Source organism: Motacilla alba, chromosome 8, assembly GCF_015832195.1.
Source record: "Motacilla alba alba isolate MOTALB_02 chromosome 8, Motacilla_alba_V1.0_pri, whole genome shotgun sequence".
Taxonomy (NCBI): Eukaryota; Metazoa; Chordata; class Aves; order Passeriformes; family Motacillidae; genus Motacilla; species Motacilla alba.
Window position 1 is genome coordinate 23979449 of NC_052023.1, and position 23174 is coordinate 24002622.

Here is a 23174-nt window from a genome sequence, read left to right on the forward strand (position 1 = left end):
AAAGGAGTTTCAGCTAAGCCTATGTGCAAGAAGGGTAAAACCAACACTACTCTCTAAACCAAACAGAGGTCTCAAAGCAAGGACACTTATTTAATGACTTCCCAACACTGCTTGATTTTATCCCAGGAAATAATTTCAGGCTCTGAGCCCCTTCTTGCCACTCTGAACCCCACAACAACACCTGGGTGAATACACAGATTTTAACCCAAACAAGCACCATTCAGACTTTTGAAGCCCAAGGCCATGCCCATGTCACAGTTGTGCCAGCTGGGACCATTTTCCAGTTTCACCTGGTTTGCTTTGCTTGGTCCTCTGTAGGGCAGCAACAGTGAAAGGGCATTTTGAGGGGGACAAAGAGCCAACTTCTTGTGAAAACCAATAATTGACTTTATTCCTCTTCCCCCTCTTTTAAAAAGAACAAAAATTTATACATACATATATGTGTATATATATATTTAAGTATATAATATTAAGCTTCCAATAAAACTTTATAATACAGGAAGAGGAGGATGTAAAATGCAATTCACATTCCAAAGAACTTTTCAATTTTTTTTACCTGACTTCTCACTTTACGTTCAGCTTGAACAACAAAAATGGCAACATTTTTCCTTTGTAGTGCATATTTAGTAATTCGTTCAGGCTCTCACTAGTTTCAGTTATGATACTGCAATATGACTGCAGGAAAATGTAACTTGTCAGAGCAAAACATCGGGCAGAGGATGGGAGAACTTACTTTATAAAACTTAGAAGTTGGAGTGAAGCTTATAAAATCTCTTTAATTTAATGTGTCATATATTTTGTTGTTCCAAAGCTTATAAAATCTCTTTGATCTGTTATATATTTTGTTGTTACACAGCAGGGTGATACAATAGGATCCCTTTCTGACGTCACGTGGACTTTGTTGGCCATGCAGATGCTGCAGCAGGAATTGTTCAAAGAATTGTTCAAGGAATTGTTCAAGGCTGACACAACCTACAAGACAAAAATGTCCTACAGCACTACACCGTGGTTAATCCTTCAAAGCCTTAGCTAAGACAAACTAGACCAACTCTCCTTGCTGGTAGTCTGTCCTCATGTTCAGAAAAATAACATAATAGCTCTAAAAACGTTTGCTAAATCTTCAGAAATAAATTGAGTTAAAAACAGGATTGCATTCATCCCTTTGCAAGGAATACTGCCAGGCATTAAAAGGGTCTGTACTCATGCAACTGAAGGTCTCCCCTTTCACAAACAAACCCTTCTCTACCTCTCCACGGATGGTGGTGTCCCTCAGGAAACCCACACTGTTCACTTTTCACTCTGCAGGAGAGACAGGAGGAGCGCTGGTGCCTCATCCTGTGGGAAAGGTTTCTTCACATGAGTGCTAAAAGCATCAATTGAGGTAGAGTTTAGAAGACAAGTGTATAATTATTACATGAAGCTGCTCACCCAACCCTGTGTCAGACAGTTTTTTCTGTGCTTATTACAGATGGGGAAGGGAAACTACAGCTCTGTGACACAACAGATCAGCTTCATAACTCAAATTAGTGCAGAAACACTGGCAAGTGGCACCAGAGCATCAGACCCTGATCCAGGCTCCTTCAAGAAAGGGTGGCAGGAAGGGAGCAAGATGCACTGAGGCTGCTGGAAAGGGAGACCTTGACCACATCTCCTCTCACTCCTCAATGTTGGTCTGGTTCTCTCTCTCACACTTTGGCTCTCCCATAGCAGCTGTGGCTGCCCCAAAGTCCCACCTCAGGACAGGTCACAGCCTTTTGCTCTCGTCCAGCTGTGAAACGGGTGCAAAAGAAACAGAATTGGGCCTCTTCCCTTGTGAAACCAATGAAACCACTCCAAAAGCCTCTACTAAATCTGGCCCAGGGACAATTCAAGGGAAGAAGCAGAGAAAATGAGGCAAATGAAAACAAAATAAATGGTAAAGGACAAACAGAAGATGGGAGATGGTTCTCTGGCTGCCTGGGACTTCTGAATATGGGTGACCTGGCAGTGGCCTCCTTTTCCCTCTTTTCTCCCATTCAAAGTTGAACAAGGCCATACTCAAGATCCCATTATTTCAAAAGCACTGTAAAAGAATAAAACAAAGTGATCTAAACATTTGGGGATTTTTCTCTGGCAAACCTAAAAGGACCCATTAAACTTCATTAATCATTCCTTACTTGGCAGAGTTCATGCCTTTGATTCCTTCTAAATTAAAGCTAAATTACAGCTAAATTTTACTAATAGAAATACACTTTCTGCTACCAAATCGAGAATAATTCCTGAAATTTTATCCTGAAAAGAGGTCGAGTAAAAATCCAAACAACCCCTAACTTTCTGCAGCTGTATCAAAGATGAAGAATTACCTTTACATTCCCCAGGTCTGCTGTTCCTACAACCCATCAGTGCCAGCAACCCACATCACCAGAGGCAGAAATACTCCCAGGTGACAAGGGCACAGGTCAGGGGAATTCAAGGAAAAAGGGAAACCAAAGAACTGTGTTCAGAAAGAATTTGTTGTAAATGCCACAGAGGACACACACAGAGGAACACTCCTCTTACAGTCTCTCCTGTGCAAACATGGGGGTTTAAGGCCTCTCTGTTCCGGCACTCTGCTCAAAAGTATTTATTTTCTTTTTCAGGCTGCTATTTTTAACCATAACTCAGAGAAAGGCCAGAGCCCGACAGAGTGTCTGACTGCAGCTCCCAGACAGGCACAGCCACAGTGTCACTTGCTGTGACAGGAAGGTGGTGACACACAGCTCTGTAGGTCCCAGTTGCCTTGTTTCCTCCACGGGGCTGGTTTCACCAAAGCCTCCTTTTATTCAATGAAATCAGCTCCGAGGGGTTCCATCCAGCCACCTGGCATGCCAAGTGCTGTGCGTTATTCTTCTTCCTCCTCGACCACTTTCAGATCCTCAAACGCTCATGAAAGCATCACTGGGAGGACAATAGTTACCACTGGTGTTTGTTTTCTCCATTTCTAAGAGGACTTCCTAGGAAGAAGCTCCACTCAGCCATGGTCCCTCTCACTAAGCCTGTGCTTGAGGCTCCTTGGCTCTTCCGCCCCAATGTTTCAATGCTCCTTCCTTCTTGGAAAAAAAAAAGGGGGGGGGAGATAAGCTGCCTCATTTCCTCTCCATTTATCTTTCATGTTCAAAAGGACTTGTGACAACATGACTTGAAAGGAAAAAAACAAATCCAAACCACCTTCTCCCCGTGCTGTGTTTGCACAGTGGGACCACGTGAGGTCTGGGCTCAGAAAGGCAGCTGGGCACGTTATTATTAAGAAAAGGAAATTTGTTCCTGAGAATTTACTGGGAAATGGGTTGGTGAGAGCTCTCCTGCTGGTTCACAGTGACCCTGTGCCTCTGGAGGCCTTCATGGCCCTCCATGTACAGACACACCAAACTCACCTGCCTGTACACCAGGACCTGTGGCTACACAAAACCAGCCTGAAGATGTTCAAGGCCTGGGTTTATATCCATGGTGGCAGTGCTTCAGCCAGTGCATTTAACAGTTTGCTTTCATCTCTCTTGCCTTTGTATGACTGGTTATGCAGCTCCAGTTTTGTCTCAGCTCTTCCATCAAAGGTCTCTGTGAAGTCCTCCCCATCAATCCAATCTGAGCTCCTGGCACTGTGCATGCTGATATATTCTCTCTTTCTGGAGAAGAGTATGTGTCTCTTGTCTGTATCAAAACTTAAATCCTTCATCTTTCTGTGTTTTGCAAAATGCTTGATTTATGGCACCAAGAAAAAAGCAGCCCTAAGAATGCAATATGCAAGAGCTGTGCCCTAAGGGTTTTATTTGGCAAATTTATGTATATCAGATCACATCTTCGCTTTGTGAATGCAGAAGTAATCACTAGTAATGTGACTTTAAACATATTAGCCCCTAGAACATTAGAACATATTCCGAGTCTCATCCAAACCTGAATTCCTCCAAAGGCTGCCTGCATTTCCTCACTAGAGCTACATTTCAAGCCATGTTTGCATTCTTCAAGGGTGCCTTAAAGGCAGCCTGTGGCTTTCTGAGAAACAAATGCAGGGAAAACCACATAAACCCATTTTCTGTCTTCATTTGGGTTGATGGGACTTCACCAGCCTGACGAGGTGACAGATGAGCCCTGAATTCTATGAAATATTTTGTCACTTAACAGCACCCAGTGTGGCTCCAAACACCCTGAAGAGCTCCCAAATCCACAACAACCTTTCAGAGACTTTTCCACCCCTTATTTCTACTCCCAGAGACCTTTACTCTACAATCAATCATCCCGGCCAGTGAGACGCTGATCATACTCCTGCAGCAGCAGAACTTTTTGCTACCCTGAGACAGTTTCTCTGCTATTTGCCCTTTCAAGCATCTCTGAGCCAACTGTTTCACCAACTGTTGCACCACAGCTTTTGCATAAACCCAGCAGCTTCACGCCAACAGGGAGGCTCTTGATTAAGGCAAAAGCAGGGCAGTGAAAAGTGTAATAGAACAAGAACAAGCCAGGGATTCTGGAAAAGTGTATTCAAAAAACCCACCAATAAATTCATGGGGTTTTTTTGTAATTTCCAGTGAAAAACCACACAGACAGTGTTGAATAAATGGATCTTATGGTCTCTGCTCTATTCTGAGCTTTAACTAGCAAAAGGGCACCAAACCTTCATAAACAAGCCAGTCAGGCTGAACCTTCTGGCTCCAAAGGTTTGGGCTTAAATGGACTCAGGACCTTTTCTTTGCCAGTCCCAGAAATGCTGAGATCAGGACATCAGAACACAGATTTAGCATCCTGGTTTCCAATTCTGTTCCCTCTGAGGGACATGTGCCTTAGCCAACAGGCACAAATCCATCGCTCAGGAGATGACAGTGTTCTTACAACCCCTTTTGACCAAGAAAAGAGGTCAGGTCCTTCTGTTGTAATTACTTCCCCTTTAGAAGCACCCCTGGCACTAAGATACACACACTGAGAATTCAAAGGCATTTTTTCAAAGTCACTTTTGCTGCCACTGGTGTGAGGCAGCTCCTCTTGTTTCCAGAACAGCTGGTACCAACCACCAGTTGCCAGGTGGGTGCTCAGCGCCTCTGAAGCCAAGCTGAAGCTCTAAACGCCAGCTGGAGTTCTAAAAATTGCAATTTTTGTTTGGGTGTATTAAAAATACCTGCTTAGTGTGCTTAAGAAGAACCTGCTGAGAGAAACACGAAAGCATCAGGTCTTATCTCATTCAAGAATGCCCAGTACAGAGCAACACCAAGCAAGTCAGAGGAGATCCTGCAGCCCTGGCTTCCAGGCTGAGCAGATACCCTGACAGGCTTTTTGAACTCCTCATCTCTGAGGGTTCCTCTGATTTGTAAAATAGCATGTCTTGAAATTGAAATACAACCCAGAAATGTAGTCAAGACACCCACCATACAGAAGTAAAACTTTCTTGAGCTAGCAAACATGATTTGTTTTTTTTTAAAAAAAGGTATTCAAAAGAAAACAGATATTTCTTTAAGTGCATTAGATCCACTTTTATTGCAAATCTGCTCTGGCAAACTAATTTTTTAAACATACACTCTTCTTTGCTTACCTACGGTATATAAATTGCATATATTCTGATTAACATTATTCAGCCCAGAATAATTACACATCAGAGAGATGCCTAATAAGCTCATCTTTAAACTCTGCAGAACGGAAAAAAGATCCCAAGCATATTTTATGAATATAGGATGGCATCAGCTGACAAATATATGGCACAATCCATTTTATTGTGGTTGCAAACAAGAACCACATGAATGAATGTTATGGGCTTGTTTTGCATTATTCAGGACGATAGGACTTCTGAAGGAAAGCAAGAGTGTATTCTGGAATTGTGAGACTGTGAAGATAAAAGAAAATTAGTCACACGCAATATGGTAAAGAAAATACACAAAATAAGCCAAACTGCATTTTACCAGCAGCGGGCACTTCCCTGGAAGATTCCATAAGGTTTTCTGAATCAAACTGCTGCTACAAGAAGTAGCAATGAATCAAAACACTTGGATTTACAACTAGAAGTATTTTCAGTTACTATAACCATATTGTTTTAGACTTACTTCAGACAAAAGCTATTTCAACAGGAAAACCTGTCTTAGCCAACAGCTGGAAAGCTCATAGCCTTATTCTGGAAGGAAGGGGGACTGTTACTTTTTACAGATGTCTCCATTCTCATCATCCAAACAGAGTTAAATCTCGGAATAGAGAGATGGGCCCCATCTGAAAGGCAGCTCTCACATCCTCCCAAGGCTGTGCACACTCACACCCCTGGCACCAATTCAGCCAAGGCGACCAAACACAGCGGCCACAGAAACTCAGCACCGTGCAGCAGCCTCAAAGTCAGCCCGAGTCTTGGGGTAGCCCCTCAGCAGCAGAACTCCAGACACTCAGCTGTCAGAGAGGCTGGATTTTATTTAAAAGCAGCTCTTTTGCAGATGGTAACAATCAAACCCAGCCAGTGCTTCCCTCCGCTGCTCAGCACCAGCGCTCTGGGAGAGCCAGGTTTAGGAGCACCCCCCAAGGCGAGCGTGAATTTGGTTCATGGTCACAAAAGTAACACCTGCCAATGCCAAGTGCTACAGAAAGAGCAACTTTTCAGTTGACCACACTTCCTGCTGCCTGAATATTTAAGGCACATGAAGAAAAAGCGTGTAGCAAGAGATGAGTAACTAACAAACCACAAGCTCTTGCTCAAAATTACCACGTAGTATTTTACACTCTTAGCAGCACACTGGTGTGGGACGTTTGTTTACACTGGTAACTCCTCTGTCTCCCAGCGTGGTATCAGCTTTAGTCACCCCCATTCTGGTATGGGATGTACTGAGCTGCTTCATGGTTTTTCCATTTGTTAGGGAAGGCGGTGCTCAGTTCAGATGGGGCCTTCCTCCTTCATTCACTCAGAACTCAGCTTCCTCCTTGAACAAACCCACTGCTGCCTCAGTTTTTGATGTCACCACTATGTGGCCACAGCTCCTAAGGGCTCAACACACCAAGCCCAAGCTCCAAAGTCTTCTCCTGAAGCTTTCTTCTTTTGTCACAGCTCTCAGATGTGTGTCACACCAAATACGGCCTCAATTTTGTTCTGGGCACTCTTCCTCCCCACTGCCTCCCTTGGGTTTGGTAGGACACCATGGAAACACAGAATATTAGAATCATTCAGGTTGGAAAATCCTCCCAGACCGTCGAGTCCAAGCTGTGCCCAATGCCCACCGTGACACCAGTCCGGAGCACTGAGTGCCATGTCCAGACAGATGGAGCACAAGCAGCAGTTTCAAGTTACTTTCCTTCACAATCACACCTAAAAATACCATCTTCTACCTCATACGTACCTGTCCCATTCATTGCAGAGCTCTGAAAGTTTGTGGCACAGTGAGGTGGAAATAGCAGGAACTTGATTTATTATTTAAAAGCAGGTAAACACCACCCCAGAGAAGCAGATCTATCTCTACTGCAGAGTGTAAAGCTGGACAAAACACCTGGCACCTACAGGAGAAGCTCACACGTGGCTCCTGCCACCTTCTTTTCCTGATTTAGAGGAGTGCTGAGTGCCTGAGCACAGCAAGAACCTGGCTGGAAACCTGGGGAGAGCGTCAAAATCGTCAGTTCCCAAAAAAATTAGGCACCAGGTTTGTCCAGCCCCAAATTAACAGCCGTAACTCTTTGTGTGTGAAATCAAACAGCAACAGGATCAGCTAAGCAAAGGCTGCACAGCACTCTGTAGCTTGGCAGGTGCACAGGAAATCCCAGAAGGAAAGAAAAAAAACCCAAGCAATGAATCTGGGGTTTCCTACTGAATGAAGCAGTAGAAAAACACACCAAGGGTAAGCCTTTGCACCCTGGTCTCCTTCAAGCATCAGCAATGAGTTCAGGGCTCCAGATCCATGGAGCTTTTCCACTCTCATTTAAGCCTGTAAGGCACAAAGCTGTGTTTGCCTTGCTCACAGCAGTGAGCAGCTGCTGGGAGCTGGGGCAGCTTTTTCCAGCCTGCACTGAGGGCAAACGTGGAACCAGCAGGGTTCAGTCCAGCAGGGAACACGGGCAGTGGCTGGAAACCTTTCCCTCTCACCTCCAGTTTCCCTTATTCTACTTCTATGGCCCCCAAACCCTTCCTTTCCCTGCAGGCCATGCCTGACCTGCTCAGAAGAAGAGGAAATCATGTTTTCTTCAGCTTAATTCACAAAAAAACCCCCAAAACCTCCCCTCTCCAAAAAACAAACAAACCAAAACCAACCAAAAAACCCAAATGAAAAAAAAAACCTCCTCATCCATTTTAGCTGCATTTTTCTCAAAATGGCAATTTGGGGCAGATGCTCAGCATGGAAACTTCAGTCTGGACAGCTGAAGGCTGGCAAAGCCTCATCTGCAACTGCAAACACTGGAAAGTGTCTGGCAGAATAAATTACTGTGGTATTACTTTACAGAATAACCTTAAAGAGCAAAAAAGCCTTTTTGTCCTTTCTTTTGCACAGAGCCAGCCATTAAATCTTTGCCTGGGGATGATGAAAACTTGCCTTTCCTCTCGTGTGACCACTGCAATATTGGAATGTCAAGTGAAATACGTAAAGATCCTCTGACTCATGCTCAGTAAAAGCAAGCTGGTCTTTGGACAGTGTTCACCCAAGGTATTTAACATCCCAAATCCTGCTCCAAGCCTGGTGTCTCCAACATCACAACAATGCCCTGCAAGAGAATCACAGCACAAACAGCACTGTGGTTTCATGCAGAGGAAGGGAAATACCACGTAAAGCTTTAGAAATGCCTTCCTGAGACACGAGATGAGAGGGGCTGAGTGAGGTGGATACTGAGTGGGATGGAGCTGGCATCTTCTGTAAACTTGAAGCAGCAACACCCGTGCACCTCCTTGGCAGACAGAAAATTTCCAGATACACCACATGAGGGTATTTTTTTTTAGCTGAGGTCCCAAGCACAATGAACCAAAAATCAATAGTAAATGGGCTATGCCAGGAAAGGAGCAGGGATCTGGTATGCATGGCCAGGGTGGCCTCTGAGCCCTGCAAAACCTGCAGCTCCCTTCACACAGAAAACCTCCAGGGGAAACCCCAGCTGGTTTTATAACATACAGAAGCTGTAGGTATTTCTTTCTAAGGTTGGATGTGAAAGCATTTAGTGACAGGCTGAGAGAGCTGGGATTGTTCAGCCTGGAGAAGAGGAGGCTTCAGGAATACCTTTTTGAAGCCTTTCAGAACTTTAGGGGGGTTATAAAAAAATGAAGGACAGGGCAGATAGTGACAGAACAAGGAAGAGTGATTTTAAACTGCCAGAGGACAGGGTTAGATGGGATGTTTGGAAGAAATTCCTCCTTGTGAGGGTGGGAAAGTCTGGGACAGGGTGCCCAGAGAAGCTGTGGCTGCCCCATCCTTGGAAGTGTCCCAGGCCAGGCTGGACAGGGCTTGGAGCAACCCGGGCTAGTGGAAGGTGTCCCTGTCCATGGCAGGGGGTGGTACTGGATGGGCTTTAAATTCCTTTCCAGCCCAAACCATTCCATGATTTTGTGATTCCATGCTCCTGGGTGCTTAAGGGTCCACCTGGTCCCCAGCATGAGTGTCAGTCACTGGCTCTGCCTGCTGGGATCCATCAGGAGGGTGCAGCTGGAGCTGCTGCAGGGGCTGTCCCTGCTCCAAGGGCTGGCACAGGCTGCTCCTCCTGATCCTGCCACAGCCTGGTCCCGTGGCTTCAGTTCCCTGGACCTCTGCTCGAGCTCTGCCTGCTTACACAGTAAAGAACCAGGAACAAGCACTACCTTATGATGTCTGTGCCCCACTCCTTGTGAGGACCAACACACCCCCACACAACATCCCACACGGAACTGAGGTGACCTTTTCTGCAGGTTACCTGTCACAATGCATCACAGCCACACCCTAGAAGAACAACATGGAATGAACCTGGAAAAACAGCAGCATTTTGGGGAGCTGTGAACAAAGAATGAGCCTGGAAAAACAGCGGCATTTTGGGGAATTGTGAACATAAATGAGCCTGGAAAAACAGCAGCATTTTGGGGAGCTATGAACAACGAATGAACCTGGAAAAACATCAGCATTTTGGGGAGCTATGAACAAGATTGTCTTGCAGCATTACCAAAGCTCTCCTTACAAGCTCTCTGTGGTTTGAAAAGGCATCACTGGTGCTGAGGTGTTGGGGAGAGCCCACAACCTGCCAGGCACTGCTGTGGGTGGCTTTTCTCGGCAGAAACCACTCACAGGAGGATGCTCCACGCTCACTCCTTCAGCAGTGATGTGTAAAAAAGCCCAGCCTGGAGATCAGCTGACACTTTCACTTTGCCAAAAGCTCCAAAGCAGAATTCCTTTTGGAGGACAGATTATGGCCTGCTCCTGGGAAGGTACAGAAAGTGAGAAGCAAGCCAAAACCCTGCTGCTCTTTTCCACCAAGGAGTGGAGTGGCTGCTGCTGTGACAGCCCTGGAGCAGCTTGGCTTGAGGTGTCCTACAGCAGCACACGCTGCTCCCACCCAAGGGTGGCACAGACCAGGTCCCTCTGAGCAGGACCAGGCATCTGCAGCAGCACCCACCTGTCTCTGAGGGCTGTAGGGGTGTCTCCCCCAGTCACACCCCAAAAACCACCTGGGGGACCCTGGGCTGGTGGGCTCCCAACAGCACTGATGGTGTCACACAACAACCTGGGTTCATCCCTGCCACTGCCCCCACTCCTCAGGAACCACGGGGTGCAGGGCACGGCACAGCTCCAGGCTTAGAACCAATCTCATCACAAACAGCACCCAAAAGGTCACTTGGATTGCTAGTTTTGACTTCAAATATTTACTTAGAAAATAACTACTCTACTCCTGATCTCACTCGTTTCCTAAAAGAATTTCAGCCATACAAAAACGATCTAAATACTTTTGAAAAGTACACTGCTTTTAACCTCTTACTCATGTATTCAGAAAAGCCCAAGAGTCAGCCTTGCTTTTGTTTTCTGCTTCCTGCACTGCAGCTAAGACAATTCCCTAGCTTTAAAAAACATGCAATAAAAAAGATGCAATAACTACATAACAGCTTTGGTAGTACTACAATGACCTAAATATTTTGGCTTAAATCTTCAGTACTAGCCAAAGTGTAACAGCAACTACTTGGTCAGACCTATTAACAAATATCACAGAAGCATGAAAATTAAAGGCTCATGAATTCAAGATATAACACTTAATTAAACATTCAGAGAAACAAAGTCACCAAAATCTCAGGTTATCCATACCAAAATGAGCTTCAGCGCAGAATCAGTAGCATTTTTTTTAATATATATAAGACTACTAGAAAGACACAGGATAAAGATTTTAGGAGACCCAGGCAGGAGAACCCTTTCTTCACAGAAGTTTGAGCCATTTGCACAAGCTTTAATCTTGCTTTGATGTAAGAGTTGGCTTTGTTTCATTACTGTCCTTTAAGTGCAAAAGCAAGTAAAATTCCTGCAAGTATGATCAAAAACTTGAAACCACTTTTAATTGTTCTCCAAGTGTGAAGAGAACAGCGTGGTTGTTCCATGCAAAGGAAAAAGCTGTACTTTAAAAGCACATTCCTTATGAATATCACCCTTCCCCACCTAGACACTGGCTCTGCAGCTGCCACTGCCCAAAGGCACCACCAACAAGGCTGCTTTCATCATCTCAGAGCTTGCTTTTTCTCCCTTTCATACCAATAAAATGTCTATCAGCTGCAAAGATGGTCTTACAATTTGTGGCCAAGCTGCACTAATTTAAGAACTTCCAATATTCAAGATTTTGGAGAACATCAGGTACAAAGGCACAGCACACTTACAGTGTGTCTCTCAGTTACAGATTTGGGGAAGGATGAGCCCGTTTCTCACTTTTTCTATCGAGATGTTCTTTCCACTGACCCCTCTGCCTAATTCAACACTGTACATAGTTTCTTCTACAGTGACAAGAAAAGTGACATGAAAAATGCCACATGCCTTCCCCTCCAACCCCGTGGTTTCCCTCCCTTCACACTGCCCAGAAAAAGACCAGAGAAAAGCCACCTTTTGTTTTGCAGACCCAGTGATGCAGCACATCATCTTGAAGGGTAGTTCCTGTATGTGGGTTGTTGAGGTGTAGGGGCTTGAGATGATCCTGGTGGACAGGCACAGAGCCTAACGCAGCTCTGGGACACAAATTGGGTAACTGGGATTGCTGGGTTTAGGAAAACCTCAAGCCACATACAGAAGGCAAATGGGGTGTGATCACAGACAATACTTCTACTGACTAACAGAGAAAACTGAAACATTTCACCTCCTGCTTTGATCAGGGAAATTTTGACCATTCCTGCTGCAAGATAACATGGCTGGAAACTTCCAAAATTGCTCTTGGAGCTTTTGAGGGAAGTTAATAATGGACTATTTGAGCAATGGAAATGGAACAGAGAAGGTACATCCTTCCTTAGTCTCCCAAAGCTGAATCTGAAAGTTACCAAGGACAGTAAATTCTGTCCATGTGGGTGGCAAGTATCTTTTCCATCAGGCACATCCCTGGATGCCTTTTGCTTGCATTCAGTTGAAAGGTAAGAAAAAGCTCTTGGCCCCTTGAATTAAAGGCCATAAAACCCAAAGAGAAGCTTCCTCTCCTCTCCAGCACAGGCAGGTACCATTTATCAAAACTATGGGATGAAAATCTGCTACTGACTCCAAAAGCAACAATCTCTCTGAGCACTAAAACTTCTCAGAAAACAAGTAAAGCCAGAATGATTTTCCTTTAAAAATCTCATTTCTTACAGCCTTCAAGAACTTGGAAACTTTGCAAGGTGCATATAATAGAATCTTACATGCTTATTGAAATCTGAATTTCCTGTGTGCTTTACCTCACTTCTTCCTTCCGTAAGTATTTATCCTTGTTTGGATTGGATTAGATGGTACTATCGTGAATTCTGGATTTAATAACTGCTTCTGAATGGAAATATTGTTCTGCCTCTTCCTTAGATTTTGGGAGTTGCAGGCAAATCCAATCAGGCTGTACCATAAACCTCACCAGGTGGAAAGGAAAAGCAGCCTCTAAGATATTGTTAAGTCCAGAGAGACCCCACACTTGTAGAATTTGGTTGGAATGACCTTCAAGCCCATCTCATTCCACCCTTGCCAGGAGCAGGAACACCTTCCACTGGACCAGGAAGGTGCTCCAGGCCCTGGGCAACCTGGCCTTGGACACTTCCAGGGATGGGGCACTCCTGCTCTGTATGATGTCACAGCCGTGCTCACCTACAGAAAACGTGACACAAACTTTCAGAGCTCTGCAATGAATGGGACAGGTACGTATGAGGTAGAAGATGGTATTTAGGTGTGATTGTGAAGGAAAGTAACTTGAATTACTGCTGCTGGTGCTCCATCTGTCTGGACATGGCACTCAGTGCTCTGGGCTGGTGACACGGTGGGCATCGGGCACAGCTTGGAAGAGAGAATTTCTGGAACGTGGAACAACCCAGCTTGGAACAGGCTGGAAGCAAAGGCAGGGAGTGCAGTAAGACTTGTACAGAGCCCTGCTGTACTTGCAGTCACACACCAAATTAAAACCAGAAGGATAAGGGACAGTTTGAAGCAGAAAATCCAACATCCAGTCTGAGTGCCTGTCCAAAAAAAGGCCAGCTTTTCCACAATGAATTCCAAGTCATTCCTCCATCCTGCAGCACTCCTCCTGCCAGCTCTGTGCACACTGGCTGAGCCTTTCACTCCAGAGCTGTATCAGGCTCTTGGGTTCTGTCTCTCTGAGTCAGTGGGACTCATCTCTGTACCACCACTGGAATTTATTCAGCTGGTTTCCTGGAAAGCTGACAACCCATTTCCTATCTTCTCTTTCAAGTGAAGGGTACATCAGGCTCCTCTTCAGCCTCTAAAATGGGACAGAATAGGAGTCTCTCTGCTTTTTCAAGTATGCTACATCTTGTAGGAGCACACCTACAGTGTGTGATCGTTGTGCAAAATCCCGACTTAATTACCACCACACTGAAATTCCTAAGTAAAACAAATGGCTAGAAAGAAGTTTCTTACAGACATTAAGTAACAGCTTTCACTGTCACTTCAAAAGAACAACAAAGGTCTGCCTGGAAAAACCTCCTCAACAATGAGGAAATCCACAGGGTGCATCCTGGGTGCCACAGGGTCACAGCCACTGTGCCCTGTGCTGGGGTCCCACCTGCCTGGGGGAGGAAAGAGATGGAAGAGAAGGGAAGGAAGAAACTGCATTTAAACAAACAAATCCAGAGCAAATTACTACAAAGCCTCATCCTCTGACAGATGTCTATTCATAGAAATGGGTAGCCAGGATATGGTCAAGCATACCAAGCATCTTTACGAAAAAACGACCTTCAGAGAAGTTCAGTTTTTCATATGCTGAACTGTTTTGGAGATACACCTGTTGAAATTGGTATTAGGTGCTTTAAATCTTTCCACTTCTGCAAATTTAAAAAAAAATGAGTCCCAACACAAGACTTGTGACAGAGCAGAGATTGGTCACCTGTTGTGATGCACTAAATAGTTATTTAGATGTTCTGCACTGGGTGTTATGTTACATGAACGGTTCCCCTTTCCCTCAGGTGGTTTGTTCCCTTTGTATTCCTTTGATAGCCCCTTGTAGCCCCTTCCTTTGCCCCTCCTCACTGGTGTCCCATTGGCCACGTCCCTCCGTCCCCGCCTCCCATTCCGCGGGTATAAATGTCCCTTGGGAGTGGAATTCGGGCTCTTTTTTCACCTGGATGATCACCGATGCAGATGTCCCTTTCCAGCTAATAAAACAGGACATCAGAACCACGTGGAGAAAGAGCGCTTCTCGTCCTTTGCTTCGTCCATGTAGGATCCGTGCTGGCCTAAATCCCAAACTAGCCGGGGGGATTTACAGCCTGAAACCCACGGATCCTTCAGCCACCTACTGCTTCTGCTGATGAGACTGCAGAAATGGAAAATCATCAAGGCTCTAAGGGCATTCCCATCTTTGCCAGCTGTAAGAGCCTCATCCTTGCTTGCTCCCTGTCTGCTAGTAGGGACACTAAGCAACGCTTTTCCATCAGCAGTGATACCTCTGGCACAATCTCTTTGTGGTCTCTCTCAGGACATAGCACTAAGCTGCTTTAGCAGGCACTTTCAGCTGATTCCTGCATCTCGTGATTGCACCCCGAGCCCGCAACTCCCCACCACCGCCCTGGACCGCTCCCTCTTGGGTGTAGCACTGCTCAAGCATCATTAGACAATTCACCCAACAAACAACTCCCATCGCAAGGTTAGCCCATGCCTCAGTAAACTGAGAGCACAAATTTTTTTAATAAACTCTTTTCACATGACCAACTCCCAGTCCCCTAATTATTACTGCCATGTTTCAAACTCTGTTTTACTCACATCCTGAATAATCCCCATGTCGTCCCACCAAAATCCCAGAGAGCGGGATTATCTCTGCCACAAGTCATCTTTTTCAAGGCCCCAGTCCAAAACCTAGAGGAATTACTATAAAATTTTATTTTCATTTTGGAGGGCTTTAAATCATTTTACTGCTTACAATGTGTGTGTAGTTAAAATATCTTATGGATCTAAATAGGTGGAAAAATGTATTTTTCCATAGGTCTGGTTAGAAAAACAGGCCTGTGCTGCACAGCACAGAAGAACACCTTTGAAACTGCTAAGGTTTCACAGACTGCAGTGCATGTGGTCTGGCTTTCTCCCACTTCCCCCTAAATATCCTCCACACACCTTCTCCCAGAGGACACAAACTGTCCCCACTGCTCACAGGAGCCCCTGCTGACTCATTTTTCCATTATTTCACGATGACATTCATTTCCTTCAGGTAGGAGTAAGGAGTGTCAAGTTCTGACATTTTATTCATGAGTTCCTCCCCCAGCAGTGACCAATTTTCGTTCATTTCTACCCGACAAAGACAAAAGCTGTTACAATGGCTTGCAAAATGTAACTTCACAAGATATATACAGAGATTTTCTGATTGTAAAAATTGTTTTGCAAAGCATTTTCACCCCCAACTAAGTGTTTAGGCAGTTGATTCAAACTTCCCAAGGAAGATCTCTGCCCTTGCAGTTTCAAACACAGCCTCAAATTCCCTGTGAAGACCACCTGGAAAATCACAACTTGGCATTGTCTGTCCTCTTCTTAGGCATTGTTTGGGGCAGGGGACGCACATTACCAGGTCAATAATTACATCTGCTGCCTTTCAGGATGTGATATTGCCCCGTGTACAGCCACACACAGCCGTATGTGTTGGCTGGTTCAGTCCTACCCCATTTTCCCTAAGAGGATGGAAGCTGGAAGCAGTTTTAGGTGGAAATCCCAGGCTTTGCATTCAGTAACTGAGCCTCTGTGTGGGATGCCTTCCTGGTTTTCTCTGGGATTCATTTCTCCAGCTGGTCTGACAAGGCTCACCCCCATTCACCACGGGAAAGCACAGAGAGCAAAGCAGCTCCCAGGCTCTACCCGGGGGTGCCTGTGCTGAGGGCAGGTTCTTGAGGGGTTATAGAGGCACCTGTCTGACTGGGTTTGCATATTTCCAACATAATTTTACATCTCACGCAATTCCTGCCCTCATTTGGTTCTCCTCTCATCCCACATCGATGTGAGCGGACTTTGGGAAGTCAGAAAACCTGTAGAACTGTACCTGTGTGGATGCAGAAGCTGGAACATGGAATTGTGGAATATCCAGAGCTGGAACAGACCCGCGAGAATCATCAAGCCCAACTCCTGCCCTGCACAGGACATCCACTGCCTTTAATGCTCAGCCCCTCATTTCCATTCATTACATTGTGCTCTAGCTTAAATGCTGAGAAAACTACAAGGCTTTACAATCCATTTAATTCCAGACAAATTAAATTAACATTACGGCAACAAAAAATTAAATTACACCATCATGAAAACAACTATGAACTACACCAAGCTCTCGCTTGAAGTAACACTCAGGATTTCCTGTCTTGAGGCTATTGAGGTATTTGTGCCAATGTGAGGGAGCATCCCAAAATGCACAAAGTTTGTTGGAGAGTGCTGCTGGCTCCTTTGGTTTGCTGTCTCCCCATCTCCCCCCGCCACCAGCGCTGTCCCATTCCAGCCCCTTGGACTGACAATTCTGCTGACAAAAAGCAAGTCTTTCCCTTTCCTTTTCACTGAGGTCACCCCTGCATCACCTGTGGAGGATAAGAACCCCAAAAGCTGCCATCCCACTAGAAAAACCCACCTGGGCTTCACAAAGCCAGCTGAAAAACATACTGCTTAATCAAGCTAGAGACTCAGTGCTTCCACATGGCTCTGCACATGGTTTTTCTTCACCACAGAGCTCCTCTGCAAATAAATCACAGCCAGGTGTGTAGGACAGACAGCAAGGCCTGACTCTCACAGACTCCAGCCCAACACCAGCAGTAGGTTTGGTGAGCTGGCTCGATCGCACTCTGCTTCCATTTAAGATGCTCTTCACAATTCTTTTTCCTCCTCAGAAGTGCTAATTCACAGGCAGCCTCTGTATAAAGTGCCTCATTAATTATTCTTCCAACCAGGAGCTTCGAATGGGGGATCCTGACAGCACAACAGCAGACACGAGCCAGGGGATGAGCACAGGGTTTTAATTCCTTCTTCCACAGTGACTTCCCTCCGGCTCTTGCCTGTGCAAAGATGTGATGGGCAAACAAGAACTGTGTCTGGAGCGCTGCAGAGCTCTCAGCATGACCAAGGTACCCTCCTTGTGAGCAGCAGGCAAATTAAATGCTGAACTGTGAAAATGTGATTTTGCCTGCAGTGTGGGGATGAATGTAGAGAAAATAGAAATCCATGGGGACTGCACCCTCATGGCTCTGATGGGACTTGAAACCACCCTCAATGGGGCAGGAAAAACTGACACTACTGATAGGAGGACTCTCTTGAAAAATCTTGTTATGTGAGGCCAATAGCTCTCCTGACTGCTTTTTGGGTGAAAGCCATTTACTGACTGGACATCCTTCCCAATATGGGAATCTCTTGAAAGACCCGCTGTGATTTCAAAGGAGTCCTAACAGAGCAGTGGCAATATTTGCATTCCCTCTGCACCACACAAACATCCCAAAGCAAAGAAATCCAAGGACAAGCTGGGTTGTGGGCATCACCCAGGAGCCCCCTCCAGCCCAAATCCTCAGCACAGAGTTTGATCTCCAAGAGAGGGCTCTCACAGGCTCTGCATGCATCACACATCAAGTGCTAGAACTGGGCGTCCTTTTCTCATGCAAACTTTTATCCCACTTTTAAATCTTCAGCCTTAAAATTTGCTTTGCAAATACTCTACCTGCTGGCTGAGCGATAAGCAGCAGAGGTAAGAGTCAGCTGTGCTTCATGCCAAACCACTCAAGTGACAAAAAACCACCATAAACCCCAGAATTACACTTTTCCTTCATAGTTTAATAGCAATATACATAACTTAAAGCTATTTTTTTTGTTTGCTCTCTCTCCTAACATTTTAATGGGATAAAGAACTGCCCTTACACGGTCAGACTGTGTAAGGTACCCACATTTTTTACCTCGGTATCCACCTAGCAGCGTTGCCACTGCCTCCAACGGGCTTGGCAAAGCATCAGCCCCTATGGTGCTGGTTGGGCTCACAGTGGCAAAGCCCGGTGCCCGGGAATCTGCCGGGACTGGAGAGCCGGGATCTGTCACACGGGCAGACTCAGCCGCAGCGCTCCACACTCTCTCAAGTTTCACCCTCTACTTATAACTAACTCCCGCAGTGGAAACTTCCTAAGAAAGTACTCCGAACTCCATGGGACGCTGAGAATCAGCTCAGCCCGCGCTGTCCCGCCGGCTGCCGAGCGCTGCCCGGGATGCGCGGGGCTCCCGGGGCGCTGCCGGCGGCTTTCCCGAGCCCGGGGATGCCCGGGGCGCTCCCGGCGGCTCTCCCGAGCCCGGGGATACCCGGGGCGCTCCCGGCGGCTCTCCCGAGCCCGGGGATGCCCGGGGCGCTCCCGGCGGCTCTCCCGAGCCCGGGGATACCCGGAGCGCTCCCGGTGGTCCCTGATGCCCGGGACACCCGGAGCGCTCCCGGCGGTCCCCGAGCCCGGGGCTCCCGGAGCGCTCCCGGCGGCTTTCCCGACCCCCGAGGTACCCGGTGTGCTGCCGGCGGTGCCCAGCCCGTACCTCGGATGTAGGCGCACTTGCTGTCGTCCAGCGTTGCGGAGGCAGAGGCGCCCATGGCTCGGTGCGCAGCGGCGGCAGTCCCGCGGTCCCGCCGAGCCCGGAGCGCTCCCGCCGCTTCCTCCGCAGGCGCCGCCCCCGGCCCGGCCCTGCCCCGCCCCGCCGGGGACCCGAACGGGGCCGGGAGGTGCCCCACGGTGCCCCACAGTGCCCCACGGTGCCCCACGGTGCCCACGCCCCGCGGCGGCTCTGGGCTCCCGGCACGCTCGTCCCCGGCTGCTCGTTGTGCCCCCGCCCCGCTCTTGCCCCGCTGTCAGTCGTCACCGCAAAATCCACATCCCCGCGGAGACGCGGCTGGAGTTCCTCTCGGAGCTTCTCCAGAGGTCACGTCAAAGACCGCGCCAGTAAGAGCACGGGTAAACAGGAGCAAAGCGCCTCTCCCGGAGGTGTCCAGGAGGCAGCGGGGTCTGGCGCTGGGTGATGCGTGCAGTGGTTTAGGGGCGACAGTGGCGGTGCTGAGGTGATGTTTGAACCCCATGATTTTAGAGGTCTGTTCCAACTCTGTGATAAAGGCCCTGGCACAGGGTGCCCAGAGAAGCTGTGGCTGCCCCTGGATCCCTGCAAGTGCCCAAGGCCAGGTTGGACAGGGCTTGGAGCAACCTGGGCTAGTGGAAGGTGTCCTGCCCATGCCAGGGGGTGGAATGAGATGATTTTAAGGTCCCTTCCAACCCAACCCATTCCATCTTTCTGTGATTCTGTGATTTATGGCTCAGTCTTCAGAGCCATATTGTCCCACTCTTCCCAGGAATATTGCAAATTGCTGTTGTATGTTTGATTCCAGGATGAACAATAAACCTACACAAGCAGGCACTAAAATACACATCACTTCAGTAAATACTGTCCAGTGATTGAAACAACTTCCTAAAACAGGCAAGTGCACCAGTCTGCAGACCCTCAGCACAGCAGTGTAAGGCAGTATGGAACAGATATCTGAATTCTCTTGCCCCAAATAATAATTTCACATCATACCCAGATGTGACTTTCTAAAGTACTTCCTTCTTTTTTGCTGTTTTCATAACATTAATCCAGCTGACTGGCCATGGGCAGGGTGCCATCCCTTATTGGGCCTCATATGTTTTGTATGGAGCTGATGAGTTGCAATGAATGTGGATTTTGCTGACACGCTGGAGGTTCACAGTGACTGGAAGTTACTCATTTTACCATTAAATACTTCTCATTCAGCTTGTACACATCTGCCACTCACTGTGAAATTGCTTTCACGTATTTCAGCTTTGCTGACGTGGGCTGTGGGGTGGGTAGGTTTATCCTATGTCACTCAGCTGATCACAGAAGGGTGAAACATTTTTGGGGTTGAATAAACCAACCATCTTGGGGTTGAATAAACCAACCATTTTGGGGTTTTTGAACCAACACTGAACTTGATCAGGTTTGAAATATTGCCGATGATATGTGAGATCGAGTTCAGTATTGTGCTAAACAATCTCTTTCCTTCCAAAATTCATGTTCTCTGGGCACACGCTGGTTGTATCTAAGTGTGATGGAGCAATTCTTCACTACCTTGAGGAGAGCGGGCTCATCCAGAGCATCCCTGAGCCAGTCATAGGTCTGTGGAGACCTCAGCTGAGCTAAAACATTAAATCAACAGCACTTCCAGAGGTCAAATGTGAACCAGGCTCTGTTTTAAATATGTTTGAGAGCTCTCAGCAAGGTGGCTGCTTCTCACTGCATCTCTGTGAGCTGTGTGAGCAGACACCAGTGAGGAAATACTGGTTACTGGTGTGCCTTTCGAAGGCATTAACTGAGAGGAGAATTCAGACTCTGCTCACTGCAGTGTATCTTTTATCAAATGTAGCTGAGGAGCTTTTCATCACGTGAAATGGGCAACTCACCTCCAGGAGTCTGGGGAGATAAACCTTGGAGAATTCCTGAGCCATGAAGTGGATTGCAGTGCTGTCCCATCATTTAGCAGATGAAAATATGCCAAATCCCAGAAGCTTCATACCCCACAACAGATGTCAGAACGTGCACTGAGTGGGAAACCTCCCTGTCTAATTACAGCTAGGGTAAAACAAAATGAGAGCTGAGGAGTTTATGTAGTTATAACATTCTATACTTTGTTACTACCTGATCCCCAAGATCCCCAGGCATTTCATAAACACTTGCTAATTAAAGACTGTGATTTCCTTTTTAAGATAGGGAAATGCTGTGTTTTAATGGCAAAGTTTGTGTCTTTATCATCTTAAAAAGACACCATGAGAAACATGAGCCAAATCAGGAACAAAGATAAACGATCCTATTTATGTACTGCTTAAAACAAAACCATCCTTAAGATAAGAAATTTGCCACGTTCAATTTTAAGCTGATGTGACACACCTGTGCTGCAGCCATCAATGTTAAATCATACAATCAAAACAAGTATTTTCCCACTTTTTCTCCTATGAAATCTTGAGCTTTAAGGGTTGTGTTTATCTTCACACACCCCAAAATTCCTTCTCTAAACACCTGTTTTGTACTGTATCCTAGAGGTTGTATTGTATCCTAAAGGGCAGAATGAAAGTGAATTCCTGAGTGAAGAAGATCAGGAGAAGCTCTTCTTTCCAAACAAAGGGATAAAGATCTACCTCTGCTGCCTCTGTGAGTTCACTTGTGGCACAGTCACATGGAGAGAGGTGGTTCCTTACATCACCACAGCTTTCCTCATGCTCTGGACCCACCAGGCAGCCAGTAGAAGTACTGGGAGCTCTGGTACCCAAAAAGTGACACTGTCACTGCCAAATTCAGCGAAGGAAGGGAAGGGAAGGGAAGGGAAGGGAAGGGAAGGGAAGGGAAGGGAAGGGAAGGGAAGGGAAGGGAAGGGAAGGGAAGGGAAGGGAAGGGAAGGGAAGGGAAGGGAAGGGAAGGGAAGGGAAGGGAAGGGAAGGGAAGGGAAGGGAAGGGAAGGGAAGGGAGAAGGAATCTGTCTCCACAATCTCATCTATTTGATCTCCCACTGTAATGGAACCCTGATGTGCCCCAGACACGACAAGATCCATTCCCAGCACCACGGGCACACCATGGAATGAGCTTCCAGGGGCTGTTAGTCAAACACACAGTCCTTAACACAACCACAGGGCTGACAGCCCGCAGAGGTGTCATCAGAGGGACTGATAACATCTTGGCCACCTTGCTGGCTGCTCCTCCTTGTGTGGTTGGAAAGGGGACATGCCAAGGAACCAGCTTGTTTGCCAAGCTGCACAAGAGCCCTTGGCTGTGCCCTTTGCTCCAGAGGGAGCGCAGGTTCACCCTGTGCGTGCTCCCCCACTGCCCTCTTGGTTGCCTCAGAGACATGGTTTGTTATCAAACAGAAGCACTAAAGTGAAAGGTGTGTGAAATCCATTGGGAGAGATGATTCATTATCCAAAAGTACCTCTAGGATTTCTCCAAGGGAGAGGAGCCATTTTAAGGCCTCTGGCTTTGTAGGCAGGATAACAACGTGCTGTTGACACAGCCAGCTGCAAATGCAATGAAACTGTAATGAATAAATAATAATCAGCTATTGCTACAGGAAACTCTTAATCATTATTGTCTGAAAGTCAAAATCAGGTTGCAGACAGTGTGAGAGATGTGTGACAAAATAAAACCAGCCCTTTTCTCAGGACAGATTGTTGGTTGAAGTATATTCTGAATCCTTTCCCTGTAAGTAAAACAAAGGTGTTATTCTTGTGAATTATTTTCAAAAGTTTAGCAGGAGGTCTTAAAATCTAGCTACAGAAGATACTCTAAGAGAATCCCAGCTGTTCTGGCTGGAAAAGCAAAAATAACATTTCAATAAAATAGCCTTTAAAAAGAAGTTAAGAGTTGGTTGTGCTTTAGCTACTGCCCTAATTCTGAGAGACCAACCAGCGTGGAGCACTGCAAACCCACACACGGGAGAGTGGATTTTGACACGTTCCTAATCTCAGAATCATGGAGCAGCCCAGGTTTGGAAGGGACCTCAAAAGGTCCTCAAACCTCTCCTGGGAAAGGGAGTCTAAGGAGATTATCTGACACCCTGTGCCACTGCACCTTGAGAACTTCAGCAACAGAGACCCTGCTAAGCCC

At 46.6% G+C, this 23174-nt stretch overlaps 1 protein-coding gene across 1 annotated transcript in view; it reads right to left on the minus strand.

The window, feature by feature from the left end:
- NIBAN1 (niban apoptosis regulator 1) overlaps nucleotides 1-19271 on the minus strand; it is a 55740-nt gene extending 36469 nt beyond the window's left edge. Inside the window, exon 1 of the mRNA XM_038144419.1 lies at nucleotides 19077-19271. Coding sequence (XP_038000347.1) covers nucleotides 19077-19131 — 55 coding nt within the window. The 5' untranslated portion in view covers nucleotides 19132-19271. The remainder of the gene's footprint in view (nucleotides 1-19076) is intronic.
- Nucleotides 19272-23174: the final 3903 nt, after the last annotated feature.